A 23,451-nucleotide genomic window follows, 5' to 3' on the forward strand; every position below is an offset into this window, starting at 1 on the left:
TGTGGTTTTAAGAGGGTGCCATTTTCTATTTTGTGGTCTGTCATGTGGATTTTTTAAAATAACGTTTGAGAGTATGCTTGTGCTTTTAATTAAGTTTGTTGCTATGTTTTCACTGATGCTCTTCATCGTCAGAGGTCTACATTTAAGTCTTTAATCCATCTTGAATTTTTCGTTTGTTTGTTTTAGTATATGGTGTGAGACATAAGTCCGATTTCCTTTTTCTGAAAATGGAGATCCAATTTTGCTTGCACCATTTGTTGAAGAACCTGTCTTTCCCTCACTAATGTGTTTTGGTCCTTTATCAAAATTAGTCATCTCTGGGTGAATGATTTTATTTGTGGGTTCTTTATTTTGTCCCCTTTGGTCTATATGCCGATTATTGTACCTACACCAAACTTGTTTGAGCATTAGACTGAGTGATAAATTTCCCCCTAAGATTGTACAACAAAGAAATCCTTAGTTTCGCATTACAATTGCAGGCAAAACCCAATAAACAAATAACAACAAAACCAGTGGTCTCTGAGCATTTGTTCTTTATTTTTGGCCGTACCACAACTTAAGCCTTTTAAATGAGTAGCACATTAGGACCACTTACAGTTCCTTAAGATAACCCACTCTGCTTTTCTGCTTATCAGCGTGTCGATGTTGCTTCTGTCAAAGCCATGTTCTTATGGGCCACTTGGGTACAGTCAAAGTCATATCCATTTGTATGCACATATTACTATGTCAGCAGTTCCACCTAGATAAGATAGGCTGGATAAATAATGAGAGAAGAAAACAACAGGACCAACGGTCCTGGAGGGACATGAGAGCGTGGGAGGTAGGGGAAGGGAGGAGGTGTCGCCCAACACAGAAACAAGGGAAGAGCGAATGGTTCTAAACCAGAGGAGGGAGGGGAGGGGAGGACTGGAAGGGAGTGACCAAGAGCAAGGTAACTGAGAGGAACTATTGAATCCAGAATGAAGGCCAAACATGGTAATGGGTCAGGAGGAAAGCGAAAGGAAATAGAGGAAAGGAGTAGGAGGCAAAGTGCATACAGAGAAGCCTAAATACAGACATGTACATATGTAAATATATTTATGTTTATGGGGGCAATAGATTTATATGCATATATTTATAGGTTCAGTAGTAGGGTAGCAGATGGACATTGGGCCTCCTCATGCATAATCCCCCAATACAATAGCACCTCGCCCTGCTAAGCAGCCATTGCAGGATACCCATCTTCCCAACATGATCACTGAAGACAGCCGTGTGTGCAAGCAAATGTGGTGAAGAAAGCTGATGGTGCCTGGCTATCAAAAAAAGATATAGCGTCTGGGGTCTTAAAGGCTTGAAGGCAAATAAGCGGCCATCTAGCTCAGAAGCAACAAAGCCCACAGAGAAGAAGCACATGGCCTAAGCGAACACAAGGTGTTGAATGGACCATGTAGCAGATACAAAGGAACAAAAACAATCATTGTGTGATCACCTTCCTCACATAATGGCTGAAGACGAAAGTGTGCATAAGCAAGTGTGGTGAAGAAGGCGGATGGTGCCCGGCTACTGAGAGATATAGCGTCTGGGGACTTAAAGGCTTGAAAGCAAACAAGCGGCCATCTAGCCCAGAAGCAACCGAGCCCACACGGAAGCAGCACACCAACATAGGTGACCATGAAGGACAGAGGAGACCAGGTCTCCAACATCAAAGGTGGGGTGGTGGTGAGAATCACATCACCGTGAAAGAGGGGGAGTGCATGATGGGGACCCAATGCCCACCTGTAGAGAGCTGAACACCCCTTCCAGAGGGGTAGTGAGGAGGAGATGGGCCACACAGGGTTCAGTGTAACAACAATGAAACTCAAAACCTTCCTCTAGTTCCTGAACGCTTCCTCCCCTCCCAACCATCATGACCCAAATCCTACCTTGCTTTGCGGACCTGGTTGTACCAGAGGATGTACAGTGGTGCAGTGGGGATCTGGAGGCACAGGGAATCTAGGACAGACGAACCCTTCAACACCAGCGGTGGGAGAGGTGACACCAGGAGGGAAGGGCATGTAGAAAGGGAGAACCGATCTCGGAGATCTATGTGTAACCTCCTCTCTGGGAGATTGTCAAGGGGGAGGCGGGTGAGGGGAGACGCCGGGGAGTGTAAGATAAGATATAATAATTATTTATAAACTATCAAGGGACCAGGGGTGGGATCGGGGAGGGAGGGGGATGGGGGAAAAAAAAGGGAAACCGAGCTGATTCCAGGAACCCAAGTGGAAGGTGAATTATGAGAGTGACGAGTGCAACGAATGTATAAGGGTGCTTTGCTCATTTGATGTATGCACAGATTGTGATAAGAGCCTTATGAGCCCCAATAAAAAGATTTAAAAAAAAAGAAAGAAAATGATTAGGGCAAAGAATGTACGGATGTGCTTTATACAATTGATGTATGTATATGTATATGTATGGATTGTGATAAGAGTTGTATGAGCCCCTAATAAAATGTAAATAAATAAATAAATTAATTAATTAAAAAAAAAGATAACCCACTCTAGAATCGGGGCTTCCTTTCCTGTACTTTGAGGTCAGAAAGATGTATCTAAAAATGTCCTGCTGTGGAAAATGAAGGCTGCTTCCATGGAATGGTGGGACGGGGGCTTGTGATTTTGCTTTGTGATGAATTGCTGTGACACCGTCCTTCAGGTGACTAAAGGAATTTAATATTTTAATACATTGTTAGGCACTGAACCTCTTGCAGGGTAATTTTGATGCTGCATGAATTCTGCCATTTTGCTAGCACTCGTATGGCTCTTGATTCTACCACTCTGTTAGCACTGTTAACTCCATTCACGTTCATTTTTGTTACAAATCTCATAAAAGGTTTTTTTTTAAGCATATGTCCCTATTCTATTCTAAGCTGGTACACCTGAGTTTTGTAAATTGTTCCATCCAGTGCTGGCTGCCATCTTGCATCATTTCTGCTCTAAGGGTCTGAGCATCCTGAATGAATTGATGTGAAATGGATTTTAACTCAAATCCCTGCAGCTTGTGAGGTCTGAAATCATTAGGAAGATCATGTCATTGTAATGTATCAAGGATTGGTAGTGCATCTAGCTGGAGCGGATGAGAAGTTTCTCTGGAAGATGAAAACATAGGTACAAAGGACGTCTCTTGGAAAAATTCTAAGAAAAGATGTAGCTTGATATACAATAAATGAAAACATTCAAATATGCAGGTTGAATGAAGGGGATCAATAGAAAACAACATCAAAATCATAGCACAATGCTTACAAATATAGGATTCCACCTGAGTGATAAAATATGTATGCTTATATCTTTCAACAAGTAAATATACTTGGAAATAAAAGAAAGGACTAATAAATTATTTTAATATAAAGAAAAATGGAAAACAGGAATAGGAAACAATAGGAAAAAATAGGAAAAAAGGGCCTTCTAGCAATGCTAAATGTACTTCTTGAAATTAACAGTACAATGCCATTTAAGTGCTTTCTTAGACTATATAGAAACAAATACAAAAAACTTTAAAATTTAATGCATGAACTTTATTCCAACAACAGAAAGGAAGGAAAATATGAAGAAAAGATTTAAAAACGTGGAGTATAGAATGAGATTATATAATATGCATTCATCAGAGGATGCTGACGGAGCTAGTAATGACCATATATAGCAAGCTAATGGTTCCATCTTTATTATTTATTTTAAAAATATTTTAAACTGCCTTTATTGGCATATGCTTCATATATCATATAATTTTCATCGTGCAACCATGCTATGAGCATCTGTGCAACCATCAGTACAATCCCATATCATTTTCTTCTCCTACTTGTTGCTAACTCCCCATTCCCATCATCATCCTCTGCTATAGCTACACCTATCCTGGATTTCACATACAGAAAATCATACAAAACACAGACAGGAAACAAGCAAAGAAACAATAACAGCAACAACAAATACCAACAACAGGGAATAACTTTAAAAATCCTCAATTAAAAAAATCATAAAATAATAAAAACTGAAACAACTTTAAAATGGGTCATACTGGAGATCTAATGATGGACAATTACATTTTACCCTAACATCTGCCATGACCCATTTAAAATGCTTTCTGTTTGGTATTAAGGCCATTCACCTCCCTTGACTATTGTCAGAGGGGATGGCATCAATGTTTACAAATCATAACATAGTTTTACAGTCAATGACACATACACATTCTGATTCACCTGGTCATTGTAGTTCCCTCAATGTACCACTAATTATTCTACCTCCTTTCTACCCATGTTTTCTCTTTCCATCTCTCCTTCTGTAACCTTCTCAATATCATCTTTGGGTAAATGCTGTCTTTTTTATCTTACATGATTGAGTGATCTAGCATGGAGTTGAGTTCAGTTCTATAATTGAAGAGTAAGAGGCCTGTGTTAGTCTGGGTAGGCTAGAGAAACAAATTCATAAACATGCACATGTATTTAAGGAAGAGGTTTATATACAGAGGAATTGTATATTAAGAGAACATCCCAACACAGTCCAGTCCAAGCCCCTAAGTCCAAGACTAGCCCATATGTCCGTTACCAATCTATAAAGTCCTCTTCAGACTCATGAAACACAGGCAATGATGCTGAATGCAGAACGATCACAGGCCAGTGGGTAGAAAGTCTTTGAGTCCAGTGGCAGTGTAAGCATCTCAGTGCTGGCAGGGGTCTCTCTGTGGCTTCTCTGGCTTTAGAAGTCTGGTTGCATCTATGTGGCTTGTCCGCCTCAGGTCACTAGGGTAATTCCATGTGTCTTGTCAACTGCAATGTCCCCCAGGGAGTCACAGAGAGAGAGACGTGACCCCGTCTCCAAAGAGGAAAATCAGGACTTCCAGAATTCTTAGGAGAAGGCCATGCCCCCACACAGAGGTCTCACTGGCCATAGCCCGATTAACAGCCTAGACTCCACCCCTATACTCTTAATCCTCAAATTGAAAAAAAATGCTTATATAACTACCACAGGGCCACAATCTTTGGGGTTCCCATCAGTCTGTATTGAACAGTATGCCTGGTATCTTTTACAATGATGAGATCTATTCTACATTTTCACCATCTTTATACAGAGCCTTCTTTTCAAAGCAGAGGCAGCTGGGCACCATCTAGTTTTTGTAGTCTCAGTGCTGTGGACACTGATGTTTGTATGTTCTGTTAGTCCATTTGACTGTTTCCATATGTCTTTGATTTTCATAATTCTATTTCCTTTGGATAGAGACCAATAGTTGTATCTTAGATCACTACTCATGAGCTTTAAATACCTTAGTTGCCATTCAATACAGGAGCATGTAGAACATTGTCTTTGTAAATTATGTCTGCCCAATTGAACTTGGTGTCTCCTAAGATAACACTAGTGATCCTCAGGCCCAGTGCCTTATTCCCACAAGTGATAGGCTGTGTCTAATACGTTTTTGTAACTTTATCCCCTGTGTATTCCACCCCATTCATGAATATATTGCAGCTAACGTGATTTAGCATACAAGTAAACCTATATAAGTTCATGAGTATATTTACACATTCTCTCTCTACCCTTATGTTTTCCATGACTGACTGTTTGAGAAAGAAAATGTGTCTAACTAATAATGATAAAAACCAAGAAAATTATGTTTTTAAGTATTGAACATAATTTAAAAATTACAGTTATTAAATATATACCACTTAAAATAATCATTAACAAACTTAAATTGTTAGAATGACACCAAGAAATAAATGCCAAACTCATTGCCATCAGGTCAGTGGCAACTAATAGTGACACTACAGCAGGTAGAAATGCTCCATGTGCATTTCCAAGACTGTACCTCTACATGAAGAGAGAGCTCCATATTCCTCCCACAGATCAGTTGGTGGTTTCGAACTGCAGAGCTTGTGGTTAGCAGCCAATGCTTAACAACATTTATACCACATGGGTCCCATTAGCATGACACAAAATCACTTAAGTGTATGAGTGAAAATGAATAAGCCATAATTGTCTAATAACATGAATTTATAGAAATAGAAGAAAAATAAATATAAAGAAAAAGAAGAAAAACAATAACACTGAAAAAATAATGAAGAAATATATAATTTTTATATTTCCTTTAGCATTGTTTGTGGATTCATGCCAAATGAAATCCTTGACAATTTCAATAAATATATAAGGGAGACACCAAATAAATTTAGCTTATTAAAAATTTTTTAAAGAGTAATTAAAAGTCTACAGCAAAATTGATAATAACAAATCATCAACAACCCAATATCAACAAAGAAATGTGTAAATAAAAATCCAGAGTAGAAATGAAAATGGGAAAGGGATATTTAAGTAGTGGTTAAAAATAGTTATGATATTAAGAAAAAATTTCTTACAAAATTATTGAAACATTGTTAAAATGAATACATTTCCCCAATAAAATGAGTTCAATAATTTAAAAACTACATAAAATGAATACGTTTATTTAAAAATGAATTGACGAATGATCGTTGTTTGGTGCCTTCAAGTTGTTTCCACATCATAGTGAGCCTGTGCATAGCAGAGAAAATTATGGCTGGTCCTGTGCCTTTATTACGGTGGTTAAGTTTGAGCCCGTTGATGCAGCCGCTGTGCAGGTCCATGCCCTTAAGGCTCTCACACATGTGTACTTTCTCTCCACTTTATTAAGTAAAATGTTCACTTCCAAAGACTGACCTCTCTTACCAACATGTCTAAGTATTTGAGTTGAAGTCTTGCCACCCCAGCTTCCGAAGTACATTCTGACTATACTTCCTCCAAGACAGATTGCTTTGTTCTCTTGGAAGTCTGCAGCATTTAAATGTTCTTCGCCAACATGATAATTCGAATGCATAGATTTTACTCCAGACGTCCTTATTCAATGTCCAACCTTCATATGTGTATGAGATGATTGGAAGTCTCATGGGTTGGGCCAGGCACACCTTAGACTGCAAAGGGACACACTTGCTCTTCACCACTTTAGAGTTGTGCAGAAGAGGTGTCCATTGTAATATGTCCTATGATTTCTTGATTGCTGCTCCCTTGATGATTTGTGGATTCAAGCCAGATGAAAATCTTGACAATTTTAATATTTCCACTATTTATCATGTTATCTAGGGACCCTTGTGGTAGGAGAATTGAGCTGTGGTCCGCATGGCTGGCAGTTCAAAACCCCCAGCAGCTCCCCAGGAGAAAGGGTGTGTTTTGTCCTCCTGCCAATAGTTACAGTCTCAGAAACCCACAGGGGCCCACTATGAGTCAGCATTGACTCGATGGCAGCGAGAGAGAGACAGAGAGACACACAGAGAGAGATCGTATTATCTACTGGTCCATTGTTAGGGTTTTGATGTTCTTTACGTTGAGTTGTACATATTGAAAGCTGTCATCTTTACTATATTTAATTATTCATTTGAGGGGATAAACATTTCTGTCATTAAATCAATATATTTCTTCTTTAAATTTTATGAAGAATAAATTGTGAAGTAAAATATTAATATATTTTTAAGGATATCTATTGATTCAGTAAGTAAAATACTTCACCTCACTGGTAAATGTTGAAATATGTATTAGGGCAATAGGTTTTATATTAAATTTTAAACATGAACACATTTCAGAGAAAACGTAAATAAAAAGAAGCTCTCCAATTAATACATAAAACTCCCATAATCTATAAACCTAAATCAGACAAAGACAGTACCAAAAATGGAATTTTATAGACTTCAGTTGGAAATATAAATTCACAAAATTCCTAAGTAGATACAGTAGAAAATATTGTTGGTTTAAAATTTCATTTTATTTGATTTTATTTCTAGAATGCAATGTTGGTTTCACAGTAGAAACTTAACTGAGACAATACATTTATTTTTCTAAATTCATATGGGCTCACTCATTGTGATTAATTAAATTAGTTAATAAATTAAGGTACTTTTTCATACTTAAAATTTCAAATACGTTTATATGGAAGGAAATATTTTATACACGTGTGCAATCCACTCTGCTTTGTTTGAGAGTACTTTACATTTTCTTCCCAGTAGACTTTCCATGTTTATATTAGGACTATTTCTAGATATGTACATTTTTTTAATGTCTTATTTTTTATTTTTGCTAATGAAATGATTCTGTTTTCAGCATATTCCTTATTTATATTGAAAAATGTTTTTATATTTCATATACAAATTGCAATATTTTATTATTATTTTACTTGTTTTGATATAAAATTATTTCATCAGAAAATAATCATTTCTGCTTTCCACCTTAGTAGTTGTAACTCTTACATCATCTCTTCACTTGTGAGTGCCTGCGGAAAACCTTGACCTTTGCAATTTTGTTTTCCTCACTTAGCGCAATTACAGAGTGGATCTCCACAGTGCAAGGTCCCCTGGAGGTGCAAATGGTTTCTCCTCACCTATGAGCCTACCTTTGGGTGGTTGTTTCAAGCCCATTTAGTGGGAGCACAGAAGAGAAGCATGCTGGTCTACTACTGCAATGATTACAGGCATGAAAACTGTGCTTTAATGATCTTCTGGAACACATGGGGTCGCCATAGTCCAGCATGCACTCAAACACAATGGGTATACATAGCCCGCTTATGTCACATCAGGTTAAATAAGCTGGAATTATACAAGAATGATGGTGAACTTCTACAAAATATGTTGCAATATTTACGTGCCGAATGAAGAAATCAGGACATTTTATAATTCATAATTACCTCTAATTTTAACTTTAATAATTCATAGTTTGTGTAAATAAAATACTTCATATAGTTATTGACAAGGATTTTCTTCTTGATATTTATGCTTTAAAATCTGATACTTTTTGGTCTTATTATTTATTCTCTTTCCAGAACATGAGATGCATTTAAGAGATATTATAGAATTACAATGGCACATCAAAAATAAAGGTCAGCAACTGCAAGTTTTAGAGGAACAGAAGAAAAATCTAGAAGAAGCTAATACAAAGATTGAAGTAGACATAGAATACATGATTACGCATGACCCTCTATTGGACCTAAAGCGGAACCAGGAAATTGAATTTCTGAGAGATCTTTATTTTAAAAAATGTGAGGTAAATGAATAAGAGGATGGATATGTATTTCAAAAAATGTTTGAGCTATAAACATTTCTCCCATAAGAATTAAATGTAGCTTTAAATATTTCATTTTTTGTTAAGAACTGAAATGCCTTTAATTTCCAGGAGAATTTTTTAAAAGACCATTTTATTGGGGGCTCTTACAGATTTTATCATAATCTTGATACATGAATTATGATCAGAGCTGTAAGAGCCCCCAACAAAATGATTTTAAAATAAATAAATAAGTATTGGAAACAAACAAGCAAAACAAAAAACAATCCATACATAAATTGTATCAAGCATATTTGTACGCATGCCGCCATCATTATTTTCTAGACATCTACTTTCTGTTGAGCCCTTGGTATCAGACCAGGAGAAATTTTGAGACTATACACACCACTGACACTGACTCAAGAAGAAATAGAAAATTTGGACAAATGTGTAACAGTTGATTTAATTAGTATTGAACATGCTTACTCTAATGGATTGAATTGCGTCCTCCCACCCCCAATTATGTGCTATAAACCCCAACCTGTGTGCAAGTAGCTGTATTTCAATTTGAGAATGGATTTTCTTTGTTAGGAGGACATTTCAGTGTGGGGTAACTTTCAAATCAATCTCCTGTGAGATGTATGTAAGAGCTGATTACACACAGGGAGGCAGCAGAGATAAGGAAGACAGGCTCCTTGCCACAGGAAAAGCACCAATGAGTCAGGGGCAGAACAGAAAATAGGGGCGGATATTCCTCCTCCTCAAGCCCATGTTCTTAATTTGGACTTGTCTTTTCCTAAGCCAAGAGAAAATACATTTCCGTTTGTTAAAACAATCCACTTGTGGAACTTGTGCTACAGCAGCACCAGAGAAGATAGACACCTACAGAGAAGGTGCAGGGCCAAATTGCTTCACTCATTTAAATACGAAGACATGCCAATCCTTTACACACACTTCCCAAAAAAGGAAAAAGGAAGAAACTCTACATAAATCCATTCATGAGGCCAGAATTATCCCGATACTAATGCAAGAAAATCACAAGAAACCTATAGACCAATATCACTTATGAATATAGGTACAAACATTCCCATAAAATATTAGCAACATGAATCTTACAGAACATTCATAATGACTAAATACATTATGACCAAGTGATATTTATCACAGTAATGTTATAGAGGTTCAACTCATGAAAATCAATCCTTGTAACACAGTAATAGGGAAAAAAGAAAAATGAAAACAATCATATGAGTGGAGAAGAAGGCAAGGCGTTTGCTTTGGAGTACTGAGTTTTGTTTTACAGTACTGAAAGAAAGCACACTGTTAACACAGGCTTACATTGTGTCTTCTTATAGTTGCTATCAATAAGTTGTAAACCTTTTAAACATTAAATTGGTAAAAGTTATGTGATATATTAATTACCTACAGCAACAGTGAAAGCAGCTTCTTAGTCTGCATATGTCCCAGCAAACACATTGTGGAATAAAGACTTTTGGTGTGGAAATTTGGGCTAATGGTTTCATGAGACAGAGCAGGTAATTGGCCTAGTACTTTTCAGTGTTGTGTTTCACATCTTAGTTTACCGCATAGTGCCTGCCTTTCAATTCTTGCAAGCAACCACCCAGCGTACAACAGCTGGTTTCTATTTGCCACAGAGGAAGAAGGGCAGCTAGGGAGAGGGGAAGGAAATGGAATGTGCTTCCCTCATGAACAACTTTCTCCTTTTCCAGTTCTTGAACAGAAGTACTGGGCCATGGCTCAGCTAGCACTGTTCTGGCCACATGGAGAAAACTGCAGAGCAGAATTTCAGATCTCATGGAATCCAAATTTTCTGAGTCGGGGCTGGTTGAAGCTCTGCAACTAATGTCCTGAGATAATCCTCAAACTTTTCCAAAAAATCCCCCAAAATATCAAAACTAAATATTAGTTTGGCTTAACTAATCAGAGCAATATGCCTTGAATGCTTCATTCTTTTTAAGAGGTATCTATAGAAAATCAAACTGACAACAGCAACTTCACAGATTAGATAAGTAATGTATTGGTCAGTGTGCTTATGAATACAGGGGGAACAACTCAGGAAATAAGGGTGTATGTAAACAATGTTACTTAATCATACATGTAGAAATTGAATTTGTATGATTATTGAACATATTTTAATAATAAATATAAAACATTATTTTCTTAAAATGTGTTCAATGCCGCACCCTTTATTGGTGGAAACACTCAACAAACCAGGAGTGGAATAACTCAAACACGATAAAGCACATCTATGAATAAGCCTACAGCTAATATTATACAGAATGATAAGTGATCGCAACTAATCCTCCAAAGATCATGAAAAGGGGAAGGATGCTGCAAACATGATGTGGGAACTCCATCTGACTTCCTCTGAGTTCACAAGAGGGAAGGAAAACCAAACTCAATATCAGTCCAAGGCTGATTCTTCAGCTCCTGGAGTCAGACATGTCCCCACCTTCCAACATTCCTTATCGATCCTCTGCCACAAATTGTATTGCGACTTCTCAGCTGAGCTCCAAAGTTCATTGCATTGTCAATACAGAAAGCAAAGAAGATACTCACACTTGTGGGGGTCACTGTGCAGTTAACAGGCTACAAGGTTATGTGAGACATGTGGGGATATATGATACAGTCAAGACGGCCTCTCTCTGGCCATCAGACTATTTTTCAGGCCTCAGTTTTGCTCAAGCAATGTTACATAATTCTTTTAAGGCTGCAAAAAAGTGCCCAAAGGACGCATTACTTCACCAGAAGTCTCAGCTCAAAAGCCTACGCTCTAGTTCCATGGGCTCAGCTAACCTCGTTTCCCCCTGGTAAGTGCTCAGAGGCCCACCACTCCGGGAAGCAAACAGCCTTCTGTTCGATGACAGGCAGCCTTTTGATCCGTCGTCGGTTCTCGTGCTCCGGCTTTTCAGTCTGCCGTTGCTGATACCAGGTTGCTTCTCTGTGTCGTAGTTGCCACCTGGATCAAGGAGGTTAGTGTGCAGAAATCTTGGTTTCCAAAGAGTGATTTACTCCTGGATCGGTTACCATGGTGGTAATGAGCCCCTCCCCCTCTCTTCCTGCTTTTGAGAGGGTTAACTTTGTCCCTAGAAGAAGATGACAATTGCAACTAAAACTGTTAGTAAGCACTCACAACTGAATATGTAATCTGTCAGTTACCCCCCCCCCCCATCTTTTACCAAGACTTAGCAGGAAAGATAGCTGCTTGTGAGAGTTACAAAGATTATGGATGGAAGAGCTATATCAGGGTATCTCTGTACCCATGCCTAGGTTTTCCACTTATTTTCTATGTTGTACTGAGAATTCTAGATAGAATAATTAAGCAAAGCCAAGAAATAAAAGGCATCTAAATTAGAGAGGATGGAGTTAAAGTGTATAGGAGCCCTGGTGGCATAGTGGTTATGTGTTTAGCTGTGATCAGCATGGTTGGCAGTTTGAAACCACCACCATGGAAAAGGGACTGCGCTTTCAACTCCTCTAAACAGTTACAGTCTCAGAAGCCCCCAACGGGTAACTATTGACTTGATGACCATGAAAAAAAATTTTTTTGACAAAGTAAAGTATCTCTGTTTGCAGATTGTAATCTGATATGTAGACACTTCACAGAAACAAGTGATTAAAATCAATCAATTCAGCAATTTCCAGGAAGCATGAGTTAAAATTTAGTCTGTTTTCAATCACTCTGAATGGATAATAAAGTGGAAATAATTAAATGTGCAATAGCATCAGAAGATTAAATAATAATTTAAACAAAAAGAATGTAAGTGTCTACACAGAAAACTATTTTCCAAGTAAATTAAAGAACACCCAATAAATGGAGACATCTCATGTCAATTAAATATTAACATTTTTAAGATGACAATACTCTAGAAAACAACCAACAGATTTCATTCGTTCACTGTTGAAATTTCAATGGCCCTTTTTGTAGAAGCGGAAAAGCCTATCTAAAATGTATATGGAATTTTAAGAAGTAATCTTGAAAATGGATAGAATTTGCACACCACACAATTTCCCAACTAATTAAAAAGTGAAAAATAAAAACAATATGGTATGGATAGAAAGATAGACATATGGACCAAAAGAATTGAATCCAGAAATCAAACCGTGCATCTATGGTCAATAGATAGTTGTTACACATTCTAAAACAATTTAATGAAGAGGATGTTGTCTCTTCAAAACACATCGCTAAGGAAACTAGATGGTTACAATCACACAGAATGACAAAGCTAACCACCCTTTTTTACATCATTTAAGAAAATAAACTTAAAAAGATCAAAATATATAAGAGCAAAAATAATAAAATTTGTAAAGCTATATTGGGGAGGTCTTCAGAACTTTAGAATTAGCAAGGGATTTTCAGACATGACAGCAAAAACATAAGCAGCAAGGGAAAATAGATAAATAGGCTTCACTAAAATGAAAAACTTGTGTACATTACAGAACAGTAGAATATGAAATGATGACTTACAGAATGAGAGAAAATATTGCAATTTTTATATCTGATAAGGGCCTATTATTTAAATGCTATAGAGAATTTCTACTACTTAAGGACAAAAATATAAATAACCAAATTGCAATATGGGTCAAATGTTTGAAGAGATATTCCTGTATAGAAGATATATGACAATATATTCAACAAACATCATTATGGAAAGAAAACGAGCAATACAAGCAAAGTTAAACAAAAACAGCCCAAGGCCGTTTAGCCAATTCTGGCTCCCAGAGGCCTTAGCGAACAGAGTGCAATGGGTCCATTTTTAAGAAAATCCTTCACAGCTTCGGTCTTTTCTCTTTTTAACATGATGTTACCTATTGGTTCAGTTTTGCGGACTTTAGTTTTCTTTATATGGAGTCGTAATCTGTACTGGAGGTTGCAGTTGTTGGTATTCATTAGTAAGTGCTCCACATCCTCCTCACATTCAGCAAGCATGTTGCATCATCTGCATATTGCAGGTTGTTAACCTTCCTCCAATCCTGTAGTCACAAGCTTCTTCATATAATCCAGTTGATCAGATTATTTGCTCAATATATAGATTGAACCACCACTTGTCAATCAATCTGTCATACTGTGGTGGCTTGTGGGTTGCTGTAATGTAGGAAGTTGGACAGCAGGTATTTCAAATGCCAGCAGGGTAATCCAAAGTAAACAGGTTTCAGTGGAACCTCAAGACTAAGAATAGACTACAAAGAAGGAACTGGCTACCAACTTCCAGAGCAAGTGGCCACTGAAAACCTAATGCATAACTTTGAAACTTTGGCAGATACTAACCAAAACCAGAATCAGAACCAAAAACTCACTGCCATCAACTCAATGCTGATTCCCAGTGACCCCTGTGGGTTTCTGAGGCTGTAACTGTTTATGGGAGTATAAAGTCCAGTCTTTCTTTCATGGAGTTCCTCTTCGTTTCGAACTGCCAACCTTGAGGATCACAACCCAAACCATAACCGCTATACCACCAATGTCCCTATCAGAGAGTAAAGGCCTAATGAATGGAAGAAGAACATTGTCAGAGATTGTGCGAGAGGATAGGCCCCTGAGGTCGGAGGTCGGAGGTCATTAGCAATGTGACTGAGGAGGACCTACTTTCTAAAAAAAAAAATAACATCTATGCGGTAAAGCCTGTGGGGGTAAAGCCTTCATTTGCTGATGGGCACAGGTCAAAACGGGAAGACACTGCTGCAAAAACATACTGCTAGTCAGAACTTCAAATATACAGAGTATGAAAGTGAACACCTAGCAATTAAGATCCTAAGCTTTAGTGAGCTGAAATGGACTGATATTGGACATTTTGAATCTGAAAATCACATGGTTTACTATGTCATGTATGACACAATCAAGAGAAATGACTTTGCCTTAATTTCAAAAAGGACATATAGGATCTAGCTAGAAGTTTAGTTCTGCCTGTGAAAGGACCAGACCTATCTGCCTTAAAGAAATGCAGTCAATAACTATCGTTCACATTGACACACCCACCTCCAAAGCTATTGATGAAGAAATTGAAGCGTTCTATCAACGTCTTCAGTCTGAAATTGATCAAACATGCATGGATAAATCTTGGTGATTGAAATGCAAAAGTTGGAAAAGAAGGAACAGTAGTTGGAAAATATAGTTTTGGTGATAGAAACAAAGCTGGAGATTGCAAGATAGACTTTTCCAAGACCAACGACTTTCATAACAAATACTTTTTTTCATAACACAAAGGGTGATTATAACCACGGACTTCTCCAGATGGAATACCCGGAACACAAATGGACACTTCAGTATGAAGAGACAGCGGAGAAGCTCAGTGTTAGCAGCTATAAGCAGTCCAGGGCTGACTGTAAAGCAGACCATCAATTGCTCATATGAAAGTTCAGATTGAAGCTGAAGAAAATTAAAAGAAATCCATTACAGCCAAAATATGACCTGGAATCTATCCCACCTGCATTTCAAGCAAACATTTGCTGTCTTGTGCACTCAGAGACTGATGAGCTGGGGGAAGACATCAAGAACAAATACATACTAGTATATTATAGTAAGAATATATTCAAGTATGTTCTTAATCTTTTTTTAAGAATATAACTGCAAAAATTGTAACGATTGGGCAGTTTCCTTATAAAATCTATTGCTCCCTATAAAAGTAATATTTATGCTGGGTGTTCGCCATCATGTTCATAGCAAGTTGTGTGTAATCTAAAAATTTCAGATGAGTTGAATTATGAATAATGTTTTATATTAGGAAATGTAATGTACTGGAGAGATGGAGAGATGGAGAGAGAATGGATGATTGGATATAGCTAGCTAAATAGAGATAGAAAAGAGTAAGAGAGAGGAAGAATTACTTAAGATATTCATTACCAAAGGACTGAGAAACATGCTCTAAGGAAAAAAGAACTTTCCCCACATTCAACACAGAGAGAGCTTTCTCCTAGAGTTTGTGCCTTGAATTTGGACTTCTACTTCCAGAGCTCTGAGAGAATATCTCTCTACTTCTAATCACCAAATAACTAAGATGCTCTCATAATCTTAAGTTCTTTCTCTGACTTTTCACTTGTCTGATTTTATTAAGTGTATCAACAAGAAAATCCTTTTCTTTTCTAGGCAATGGAACAGTATAAACATGTTCATGGAGAACTTGAAGATACTAAAGAACACTGCGAAAATGCCAAAGTGAAGGGCGAGCAAATTAAAATAGAAATGGAGAAAGATATTAGGCGTAATGAAATTAACTTGGAAATGTTTAAGTAAGAATCATTCACAAATGGGACTTAGAGAATTTAAGAATGCTCCTTTTCAAAACAAAATATTTATCAAAATATATATTCCCATACAAAAACCTCAGAGAAAGAAAAAGAAACTGCCCATATCACTATCATGGTATATATATCACCAAAAAACCAAAATTTATCATTTTTTGAAATATATATATATATATATATTGAGATAGCACAAAAAAACCCAGAATTTATTATTTTTGAAACATCATGTATTTAATTTTTTCAAAGCACTCTCCATTGTACTTAATGTATTAGTAAAAACTGTGATTCAATTATTGAAACCATATTTCAGACTCATCTGTTTGGATGGCTGACAGCACCTCCCTTATTTTTCCATTAACAATTTCTACATCTTCAAATTGCTGTCCTTTCATGTTCCTCTTCATTTGTGGAAACAAAAAGAAGTTGCATGGACCAAGTTCAGGTGACTAAAATCTGTGGGGCAAGAGAAGCATGGTGTTTTTGCCAAAATCAGGATGCCTGTGTGAGCAGGTACATTGTAGTGGTGGCAAAACCAGTCCCCTGTCTGGCACACATCAGGACTTTTTTTTGGTCACACACTATTATGCAATCTTTTCAGAATCTTTACTTAGAAAACTTGATTAACAGTCTGACCTGGTGGAACAAACTCTAAATATACTATTCCCTCACATACTCACATAAAACAAAACAAAACAAATGAGTATCGTCTTGATCTTTGCTTTCACTTGAGGAGCTTTTTTGGGGAAGGTGACAGTGGTGTGTTCCACTGGCTTGATTGATGTTTGCTTTCGGGGTTGTAAGAATAGCACCATGTCTTGTCACCAATAATGGCCTTGGAAAAATGTCTGGGTCACTTTGTAGCAGTTCTTTCAAAGCATGCCATGCTTCCATTCGACACTGTCCTTGCTGGTCAGTCAGAACCTGAAGCACACATTTCAGAGCAACCCTTCTCGTTTCCAAATCTTCCATTAAAATTTGCTGTACCAAGCTCCAGGATAATCCAGATACCTTCTCCATCTATTCAAAGGTCTCTCATCTGTGTTTGAACAGAAGTACGTGGATTTTGTCTATTTTTGTCAGTCCAGGAAGTTACAGTTGTCCAGAAGTTGGTTTATCATCAACTGACATTTCACCATTTTTGAAACCAGAACTACCTGTAGACTTGAACTTCTCCCATAGCGCCGTCCTTGTTAGCTGTGTTCAACATCACAACACTTTTGGTGGCATTTTTCCTGATCAGGAAACAAAATTTCACAGCTGCACGTTGTATCTTAAATCAGCCATCACAAAAACAAGGTTCAAGTGAAACTGCTTTTATAAAAAAATCCACTGTAACCAGAGAGAACTTTCCCTGATGACGCACTGGGTGCACTATTTCAGAGCGAGTTGCTGGTGCTCACCTAGTGAGAAAACTGCATATTACAATTTTTTTTGGGGGGGAGCAGCCCCACATATATAAACTCATATATGAGGGGTTATCCCCAAACCCAGAATTGCATGGAGCGGAACTTTCCTTGTATACATTTTTTCCCTCTAGGCAAGAAGCAACTGGCTCTGAGTTCTTGCACCCAGTTGTGTTGCCTGTGAAGGTTCTCTCTGGTCACAGTGAATATTTTTGTAAAAGCAGTTTTGCTTGAACCTCATTTTCTGTGATGGCCGATTTAAGAGGGCAGCATGTGGCTGTGAAATTTTGTTTCCTGCTTGGGGAAAATGCCACAGAAACTCTTGTGATGCTGAACACAGGGTACAAGGACAGTGCTATGGGAAAAACTCAAGTGTACAAGTGGTTTTTTGTTTCAAAAGAGGTGAAATGTTGATTGATGACAAACCTTGGTCGTGACATCCATCAATTTTCTGACTGGACAAAATTGTGAATTTTGAGTGCATTTGGAATTTGTTTCACCAGGTCAGACTGTTAATCAAACTCTATTTAGACATTCTGAAAAGTCTGTGGAACAGTGTGCTATGGAAAAGATCTGCTTTGTGGTAGATGGGGGACTTGTTTTGCCACCAAAACCATGCACTTGCTCACTCAGCCATCTCAGTGCACTAGTTTGTAGCCAAAAAAAACAAAAACAAACCAAAACCCTGCATGCCTCTCTTGCCCCATGCACCTTACCTTACTTACCTGACCTCACTACTTGTGACTTCTTTTTTTCCCCTGAAAATGATGAGGGACATAAAAGGAAAATGATTTGAAGATTATAAGAGGTGAATGAAAAAAGGAGAGAGGTGCTATAAGCAGCCATCTAAAGAAGAATTTGAAAATGTTTCCAAGAATGGAATCGCAGATTTTACAAATGTATTAAGTGTAATGGAGAGTACTTTGAAGGTGATACGTTTGTTTTGTTAAAAAAATGAAATACATAGCTTTGACATTTTTCCCCATTTTTTGGTCCCTTCTAATATATAATTTATGTAAATTTGTGTGTGTGTATAAATCCTAGGAGTCTCTAGGTGGTGCAAACACTACATCCAGGACATCAACATCTGCCATCATTTCTTCTGTGGCAGTGTGGCCTCTGCCCTTATTCTGTCCCCACGTCATCTCTGGACTAGATTATGTAACTCTTTTTGGTCAATCATTTTGTTTCTGCCTTAATTCTCATCTTTGTGGTCAAGTTGTGTATTTCATTTGCCTTGAATTCTGATCAGAGTTGGTGCATGGGAACCTGAATCAATTTGATAAGCATGCCACGTATTTGTAGCACTTTACATTTATTTTCTATTACTTATATCCTTTGCTCATTTGTCTCATGCTGTTTTATTTTTCATTTATAGAAGCCCATTTCTATAAATATGACTCAAAATATGGACTATAATGTCCTATATGGCTTGCAAATAAGTCACCTAGTCTATTTGACTTTTCACTTTGTTGATAAGATCTTAAAATTTGTTGGGATTGTTTGAATTATTTTCTGATATTTTATAAAAATGATCATGTTATCATTTTCTTAGTGTGTTTCTCCTACAGTAAACCAAATAAATAAATAAATTAGTTCTTTACATTTAACTACTTTAATATTGGAATGTCTATCTCCTAAGTAAGATAAATGAACTACGTGGTCCACATATATTTTGAGGAGGATCACACAGATACAATGAATTCTTTGTCAACCATTTCTCATTATTTCACTATGCAATAAGTTCCCTCATTTTACCCCTAATACTAAATTAATGTTATAATGATCTCTACCTTCTCATCTCATTTCCTCTCTTCTTTTCCCCCTGCATTTTGGTGCCTTTTTCAAAGGTGCTAATTCTGTTTCCTGAAATATAATCACATGTGTTTTAGGTCAAGCATCAACTTCTATTTTATATGCATGCATTTTCATAATACCTTTCCTTTGGAGCCATAAATACTAGTATTATTTTTCCCTGTTCAGTCAGTCTCTAACTGGTTGTTACTAGTTGCCACGGAGTTGATTCCAACATGTGACAAACCCATGTATGCAGAGTAGAACAACATCGTGGGTCTGTCTTCTAAGGCACTTCTGAGTGGGTTTGACCCACGAGTGGCTAAGAGTCTGTCACTTAATTGTTTGTGCCAACCAAGGATTCTTGGAACTCTGTAGGAATTGGGAAGCTACTCTGGGACGGGAGAAATTTGGGGAATAAAAGAATTGCATTAATTCATATGCTTAGGTCAGACACAACTACCTTTTAATTTTTTTAGCAGTTATATTGGTATATTATTCACATATCATGCAATTCAATAGTTCAATCACATCACCGCAATCAATTTGCGAACTTGTTCATGAATTTTCTTTGTTCTTTTCCTATCGTTTTTATCTCCCCATCCCCACCCCACCCCACCTCCAACTTTATCTGCCACATGCACAAGCAACCATTAACCCAATTTCCGGTTTCTATAGATTTATCTATCCTGGATTTCATTTACAGAAAAATGATTTTCTAAAACTAACAACAATAACCCCAAATTGAAAAGAAAGCAGAAAATATTAAAAACTAGAACAAATTTAACATGGATCAAAGGGGATACCAAATGATAACGTGTTAAATTTAACCTGTTGATATCAGCAAAAATTCACTGTCCAGTGCATTCTTCCTGACAGCAAAGCTATTGACATCCTTGGTCTTTGGACAGATGGGATTCAGCAGAAGCCTAAGCCATGTGTATTTCCCCTTCACTTTTCTTTTTACTGCACAAGCTTCCGACATGGATAAAATCAATATGTGTTTCCTCTTAGGAATGAGATGGACAAGCTGAATAATCTCTGTTTCCACTACTCCATGTCGATAGACGATACGAACATAGACATTGAGGAGAAGGAGGAGGCAGTGGCAGAAGCACTGAAGGAAACACAGTCATCAGAAAATGAGTTAGCTCTTTTAACAAAAAAGGTGACTTTTTCATATTTTTAAAATTTAAGTATATTGATTTTAGATATGACTCCAAATTTGAAGTCTTTCTGTTTGTAAATCATTGAATAGCAGTTAGCCAATTTTTGTTGTTTTTATTGTTATTATAGTGCATTGCCATAAACTTAGTAGCTTACAGTCAAAAAACTCAAACTCGCTGCCATCCATTTGATGCCAACTCATAGCCACTCAATAGGACAGGGCAGAACTATTACTGTGAGTCTCTGAGACTCTAACTCTTTATGAGTGTAGAGAGGCCTATCTTTCCACCTCGAATCAGCGGGTGGTCTTGCAAGGTCCGCAGTTAGCAGCCTAACTCATAACCACTATGCCAGCAAGTCTTCAGTTTATTGTTTCAAAGATTCTTTTGATCAGAGCTACTCAGGACTTGCTGTGGCTTGACTCTTCTTATTGTGTCTGTTGTTGTGGGTCTCAGAAAATTAAAATCAAGCTACCAGCAGGCCTGTGTTTCTAGAAATATGGGGACTGAATCGACTTGACACCCATTCAAAATACCGGCAGGAGCCCGTTGCGTACAGTTGTCTATCACAGGGCTTTGTTTACTTGCCAGCTGTCAGCTCAGGACTGTGGGTGGGCATTCTCATTTCTCGGCGCTGCCTGACTCATTGATCCTTTCTTCTTTTATACCAGCTTGCTTGGTTGGATGCTTTTTGTTTGGGGACCACTCTTACTTTCCTTTTTTCGTTCATTTTCCTTGATTTACTTGTCTGTCAATAACCGGTAAAAGAAAATATTAGTAAGTCAAAATAATAAAATCCTAAAAGGAAATAATTTTGTTTGCCAAATGCTGTAGAGTCTGCTCTAAAGTATAGCAAAACACTGACAGGCCCTGGAACATCCCCACAATTGTTATGCTTGAACTAATTGCTGTATCCACTGTGATCAGTTCATTCAGTTCAGGATCTTTCTCTTTTTTTTTTTTCTGAACCCCTTACTTTACCAAGAACGATATCCCTCTCCAAGGACTGATCTCTCTTAATAAAGTAGCAAAGAAATAATGTGCACATTCTTTTTCCAATTGCCATTTCCTACCTAGCATTTTAACAACACAAATAGTGACTACACACGTTTTCTCCAGAAGGAATACACAAAAATAATATGGACTACATTGGCGGGAAGAGATGACAGAGAAGCTCAATATCAGCAGCAACAGCCAGGCCAGGGGTTGACTGTGGAACTGACTGTCAATTCCTCATGTATACGTTGAAGTTGAAGTTGAGGAAAATTAAAATAAGTCTACCAGAGCCAAGATAAGGCCTTGAATATATCCACCTGGTTTTAGAGAACATCTCAAGAATAGATTGGAATCATTGAATACTAATGACAGCAGCCTGGGTAAATTATGGAGCGATATCAAGAGCATAATTCATGAAGCAAAAGGTCTTAAACAGAAAAGATCAAAGAGGATGTTAGAAGAGACTCTGAAATTTGCTTTTGATCATAGAGTATCTAAAGCATATGAAAAAATGATGAATGAGCTGAATAGAAAACTTCAGGGGGCAGCTTAAGAAGACAAAGTCAAGTATGATAACAAAGGCCTGGAAACGAAAAAGGAAGTACATGTTAAGCATATTTTAAAAAGGGAAAAAAGTCAAGTTTAAAATTGAAATGCTGAAAGATTCTATGGTGAAAATATTGAATGATGTAGGAAGCATCGAAAGAAGAGGGAGGGAATGCAGCGTCACTGTACCACAAAGAACGGATTGCTATTCACCCATCTCAAGAGATGGCATCTGAGCAAGAACCAATGGTACAAATGGAAGAAGTCCAAGCTGCACTGAAAGCGTTGCCCATAAACATGGATCCAGGAATTGATGGCATACCAATGGAAATGTGTCAACAGCTATTGAAGCACTGGAAGCAACCATTACTCGACAAGAAATTTAGAAGGCTAACTGACTAGTCTAGAAGAGATATGTAGTTGTACCCAATGGAAAGAAAGGAGACCCCCGCAGAATGTTGAGAAATATCACTAATATGCAAGTAATGATTGCAGCAGTACATTGACAAGGAGCTGCCAGAAATTCAGCCCAGATTCTAGGAAGACTTGGAACTAGGACACTGCTGCTGGCAACAGATGATTGTGTGGGTGAAAGTAGAGAATACCAGAAAAATGTTTCCTTGAATTTCACTGACTACTCAAAGGCATTTGACTGTGTGTCTCATAAGAAACTATGGATAACCTCTATAGGAATGGGAATTCCAGAACACTTAACTGTGCTCCTGTGGAATCTGAAGAGGCATTCCTTCAAAAAGAACCAGCGAATGTTGCCTGGTTTAAAATCAAGAAAGGGATGCATTGGCTTGTATATTCTCACCGTATTTATCCAAACTACGCTGAGCAAATAATCCAAGAAACTAGACGATATGAGGAAGAATTGTATCATGATGGTTGGAGGAAGTCTTATGAACAATCTGTGATATGCAGACAGCTTTGCTGAAAGTCAGAAGAACTTGCTGACGAAGATCAAGGATTGCAGCCTTCATTATGGATGACAACTCAATGTAGAAAACCAAAACACAAAAACCCAAATCCTCACAGTTAACCAAGAGGTAACATGATAACTAAAGCAATGATTGAAGTTGTCAAGAATTTCATTTTGCTTGGATCTACAATCAATGCTCATGGAATCTTCAAGAAATCAATGCATTTCATTGGACAAATCTACACAACACCTCTTTAATGTGCTGAAGAACAAGGATGTCACTTTGAGAACTAAGGTATGCCTGGCCAGATCTATGGTATTTACAATCG

General features: G+C 37.5%; 1 protein-coding gene across 1 annotated transcript in view; it reads left to right on the forward strand.

Annotated features, from left to right (window-relative positions):
• Nucleotides 1–23,451, forward strand: part of CCDC178 (coiled-coil domain containing 178) — a 404,288-nt gene that overhangs the window by 35,053 nt on the left and 345,784 nt on the right. The window contains exons 6-8 of the mRNA XM_075533238.1: nt 8,815–9,035; nt 16,135–16,277; nt 20,504–20,657. Of these exons, the coding sequence (XP_075389353.1) occupies nt 8,815–9,035; nt 16,135–16,277; nt 20,504–20,657 (518 nt within the window). The remainder of the gene's footprint in view (nt 1–8,814; nt 9,036–16,134; nt 16,278–20,503; nt 20,658–23,451) is intronic.

Source organism: Tenrec ecaudatus, chromosome 15 (genome assembly GCF_050624435.1).
Source record: "Tenrec ecaudatus isolate mTenEca1 chromosome 15, mTenEca1.hap1, whole genome shotgun sequence".
NCBI classification, from domain to species: Eukaryota; Metazoa; Chordata; class Mammalia; order Afrosoricida; family Tenrecidae; genus Tenrec; species Tenrec ecaudatus.